Here is a 5,201-nt window from a genome sequence, read left to right on the forward strand (position 1 = left end):
CATCATTGATACCCTCCATAGGATGGGTAAACCACAAACGTTCATAGCTAAGGAGGCTTGTTGTTCACAGAGTGCTGTGTCCAAGCATATCAATGGAAAGTCTAGAGGAAGGGCAAAATGTGGCAGGAGAAGAAGCACCAGCAAAAGAGATGACCGTGGGCTTCAGCGGATTATCAAACAGGGAAGATTCAAGAATCTGGCAGAGATGCAGAAAGAGTGGAATGAGGCGGGAGTCACAGCTTCAAAAACCACCACATTCAGACGCATCCGGGAGATGGGCTACAACTGTCGGGTTCCTCGGGTCAAGCCACTTCTGAACCTGAGCCAACGTAGGAAGCGTCTCCACTGGGCCAAGGAGAAGAAGGACTGGACTGTTGGCCAGTGGTCCAAGGTCCTCTTTTCCCATGAAAGTAAAGTGTGCCTTTCATTTGGGAATCAAGGTCCAAGGGTTTGGAGGAAAACGGGTGAGGAACAGAACCCAAGCTGCCTGAGGTCCAGTGTGAAATATCCACAGTCCGTCATGATTTGGGGTGCAATGTCCGGTGCAGGTGTTGGTAAACTCTGCTTTCTTAAATCCAAGGTCACCGCAACAGTCTACCAGAATGTTTTAGAGAACTTCATGATTCCTTCTGCTGAGGATCTGTATGGAGATGCAGATTTCATCTTCCAGCAGGACCTGGCCCCGGCCCATACCGCCAGAAGCACCAAAACCTGATTTGATGCCCATGCCATCACAGTGCTTGACTGACCAGCCAACTCACCGGACCTAAACCCCATTGAGAATCTATGGGGTATTCTCAAGAGGAAAATGAGGGGCACCAGACCCAACAACAAAGAAGAGCTAACAGCAGAGCAACAAGGAAATCTGGGCTTCCATTACTCCCAGTTTAACTTTTTGAATGGAATTATGGAAATTAAACAACTTTTCCATGACATTCTAATTTTTTGGAAAGAGTCTGTATATGTATATATGTATATATAGTCAAACCTGTCTTAGCGGCCACCTTTATAGAACGGCCACCTGCCTATAGCAGCCACTGAAAAATCCCCCCCAGCAAATTTACATGTTATAGACCCTGTGTATAGCAGTCACCTGTCCAACGCGGCCAGCGGCCACCCATTTTGTCTCCCTTGGTCAATATCTGACCGCATATAGCGGCCAAATTACCAACTCAAGTAGAAGCTTCATGCACGAAAAAGTTTCGTTTTTCAATCAATGAAGCTGTCGTGTGTAGACTTTAATTACTGAGTCCTAGCTCAGTCACAATCATTCACAAGATCCACACAAACTGTCAGTTGTTCCACATAAAAAAGCCGTCTTCTTTTCCGTTCGTTACTAGTCTGTTATTTTAACTTTTTATTTTATATATATATATATATATAAATAAAAATGATCACCCTATAGAGGGAGGAAATCAAAGACACCCCAAAAATGAAAGTGAAGAAATGATGCAGCACACTGGTCCATTTTGCTAAAATGTCATTATAGCAACTCAAAATGATTCTCAGTAGTTTGTGTGGCCCCCACGTGCTTGTACGCATGCCTGACAACGGGGCATGCTCCTGCTGTTCAGCTACTGTGACATTTTTATATTTTTTATATTAATGTTTGTGTGTCCTAATTTTTTTTTTTCTCTCCATACTTATTGTTGCACCAACTCACCAGCCCGTCGTACTGTGTGACGTGTGTGTGTACACCTGGTTTGTGATTTGATGAGGACATGCCAAAGGATTAGGCCACACTCAAAAGAAATAGCCACAACCACGGCTTTGCTTTCAGTTTTCCTAAAATATATTCACTAATAATTAATAATATGCATATTTAAACAAATTTTACATATTTTTTGCCTAAATTAAGCTATTTTTCAAGCATTGAAATGGCTAAATGACGTACAATACTAATATAAGGCATTCAGAATATGCATTCAAAGACATGATGAAATGTAGTACTCTACACTGGCTGCTAGGTGTCAGTAATGTTACATTGATGAGACAAGTACTGTACAGAACAGGAAGAACAAAACAGCCATAAACAGCCATAAACTATAAACAGCCTACCAACGCTACCAACGAGAACGTCATATTTACTGGAATTAGGTCTACTATGTTAGATAATAGGAGGTAAAGGTGACTACAGGGGTGTTATTTCATGTCTAGATGGCCCTAATAATATTAAGAAACGTATTTAGAAGGTCATAAACAGGTTTCTATGTTCAAACTACATAAATGTTCCATTCACAAATAAGGAATCCTAATTTGTGGAAATTCACTTATCACGGTCGGGTGTGGAATTAATGATTAATTAATCGCAATAAACAAGGGATAATGTGCAGTATATTTGCATTTTGTTCATTTTTACATTGGTGTGTGTGACTTTGTTTGTGTTTTGCATGTAGCTACTGTACAAAAGTCTTGAGTCACCATTAGGGGCGTCCAGATCCGATAGTGAGAGAGGTTATCGGGTCGATATCGGCCTGCGTCTAAAATCTCCAATACTGGCACTCTGATACAAACGGTCAACTCCAGACTCCGCCCCAGCACATCTATCAAGCAGCGGCCGGATAGCGCAGACATGGTCACAACAGCAGCGCATGCTAACGTACAGTACTAACAAAGCAGCATGGGGTAGGCATGACGTCGGCCGTGTGGCGGTATTGTTCATTGAGGTCCGAAAAAGAAGTTGCGGCCGACTTCAAATGTTGTCATGCACAGGTTTCCTGTGGAGGCACAGAGTCGGGCAAGCAGCATCACACGGGAAGAAGTCTTTAGCTACGACAGACAACAGCCAGCCCCTATTGGTGGCGAGCGCACTTTGGAGACAAAAAGACTATTATGTAACGTAGCACAAGAGCATGTGATTGGTTATCCCACCTTTAACAAGTTCAGGCTTGTAGCCACTCCTCATACTGTCCAGGATGCTGGCGTAGAACGGCTGCGCCAACTCTGCGGGCATCGCTGAGTGGAAGTCCGGCTTGTTGCCTTTGAGGATGCACTGCAGCGTGAACTGACTCACACACAGCACCTCAAAGTTGCGCTCCATGACACTTTTGCTCCACGCCCGCCCGTTTTCATCCTCAAACAGCCGCAGGTTCAGGATTTTACGTACTCTGCAGGCGAGAGAAGACAAACACCGTGATACTGGCATCCACAGTGAACACAAAGGTTAAATGATGTGTCACCTGAATATATTATATTTGTATTTTAGTTCATTTAGTCGTTTTTCAATGACAAAAACCTACATTTGTGTGGATGAGAGGCCAAAATGCTTTGGAAAATGTATGTTTATGAAATATTCGTATTTGTGCAAACAGGACCTCAAAGCACTCATCCGTCACGGCAAATTGTGCAAGTTAAACGACGTCAGGTAGATTTCAAGGCTGTACAAAAAACACTGACAGTGATGGAAAAATATGATGCGCCACAATTTGTTTGACTTTCCTCTTTGTGTCATTATACTCATAAATCAACTGTTCTCTGCCTCCCAGAATTCAACATTTATTCATTCATTCGTCATTGACGGCCTCAAATGTCTGTCACGTGCCATATGGACAAATGCAAACACAAAACGCTTTCTTTTCCTATTTACTGAGTGGTGGTCAAATATAAACCAACGAATATCCAAAAATATGCTTACTTGATGCAAGAGAGATGCAGTCATTACCTAAAATCTATTCGACAAGACAAAGTTCCAAACCAGTTTGTACTCACATGTACTCAGCGTCTGCGTGAGTATCATCCACTGATATTCCCAGCAGCACACACACACCTCGTCCTATTGAACTGATTTGCGCGTCTCCGACTACAGAAAAAAACAAGTACAAACAACAAGCGGGCTCATTGTTGTACTACTGCAGTAACTATCTCCCACTTAAAGTTACAGGCCCACTATTTGTAGCGACTTTCACCTCCTTACCCAGTAGCGCTAATGCTAACTTAGTTGTGTTAGCTTACAGGCGGCGGAGACGCCAATTAATTAAAGCCTACGCAAGTTGATCCGAGCAAAAACATTTGAGCACAGAATAACACTTGTTCACTTCAAAATAACTGTTCACCTGTCACAGAAGCTCTGGTAACTCTCTGGATGATCGCTTTCATTGTTGTTTTGGTGACGTTTGCTTAACGAGACCACGTACATGCACAACACGCAGTGCAAGTGACGTTGTCGCCCCGAAGCGGTCGGATTCGATAACAACAGCCTTGGCAGGACAGTGGGTAGTGGAAAGCGGATCGAATATCAATACAAGGGGTAGTATTAGTATTGAATCCATACTAACGTTGTATTTATGAATTTTTCTATGTTTATTATCATAAATGTAGGTGTCCTTCTAGGTTGGGTTGTTCATGTTAATGTGTTTTACTTTACGTTGCTCAATTGAATGTATCGGTAATAGAATACTGGTCTTATTTTGTTGTTCTATTTAGATATTGTTAAATAGTTCCCAAACAAGCTTGATGATAAAATATTTCTGTTTACCGACAATTATCCTGTGTTTTATTATGATTAGAATCAACTAGTTAAACGTAAAATCACAAAATCATTCAACGATATTGGTGATATCGGTCCTGTATTTACTTGGTATCAGATCAATGTCAACATCTGCAGTGACAATGAGTGCTTTACACACACAGTGGGAATTTGCAGTGAGATCAACACAATTCAAATTGAACTGATATTTGTTTTGCACTGACTCGCAACAATGTTATCGATTTTAAATGATTGAAGAACAAGAAATGTGTATACTATATATTTGTCTATACCATATATTTCACTTGATTTATCCCTCATTACTGAATATTTGTTTTATTTAAATTTAGCAGGAAACCGTCCACAACAATCTTTCCTTAAATTGGACATCAGGAAGGGCAGACACAAGTCCATAGTGCATCACAAGCATGCCATTCTTAAAAGTCCACTGTGGACATCTCATTTTCAACTGTCTCCCGCCCCAGGACCGCCGGTGAATGACTGGAAAAAATGATAGATCCTGGTGGTATATGGAACAAAGTCTTTCTTGGAGATGATAGTGGTCTTGGTGTGTGCAGTCTGGTGGACGACTTCATATGGATTATTTCGCTCTTCTGGCCTCTCCTCTTCTTTCTGACCTGAAACAAAGAGGAATTTTCAATTAAACATGTAAAAATTATGTAAGTAAACAGTGTCTATAAACTACTCTCTTAATTAATATTAATAAATCAATACT

The 5,201-nt window shown here is 41.4% G+C and overlaps 1 protein-coding gene across 1 annotated transcript; it reads right to left on the reverse strand.

The window, feature by feature from the left end:
* Positions 1-1,054: 1,054 nt before the first annotated feature.
* Positions 1,055-4,929, reverse strand: dtd1 (D-aminoacyl-tRNA deacylase 1). Its single transcript, XM_054778301.1, has 4 exons — positions 4,053-4,929; positions 3,709-3,799; positions 2,872-3,107; positions 1,055-2,717 (listed from the first exon to the last, which is right to left on the reverse strand). Exons 1-4 carry the CDS (start codon positions 4,093-4,095, stop codon positions 2,659-2,661), a joined length of 429 nt encoding a protein of 142 aa, XP_054634276.1. The 5' UTR covers positions 4,096-4,929; the 3' UTR covers positions 1,055-2,658.
* Between the last annotated feature and the right edge of the window lie 272 nt (positions 4,930-5,201).

The sequence above is a fragment of the Dunckerocampus dactyliophorus genome, chromosome 6 (genome assembly GCF_027744805.1).
Source record: "Dunckerocampus dactyliophorus isolate RoL2022-P2 chromosome 6, RoL_Ddac_1.1, whole genome shotgun sequence".
NCBI lineage: Eukaryota > Metazoa > Chordata > Actinopteri > Syngnathiformes > Syngnathidae > Dunckerocampus > Dunckerocampus dactyliophorus.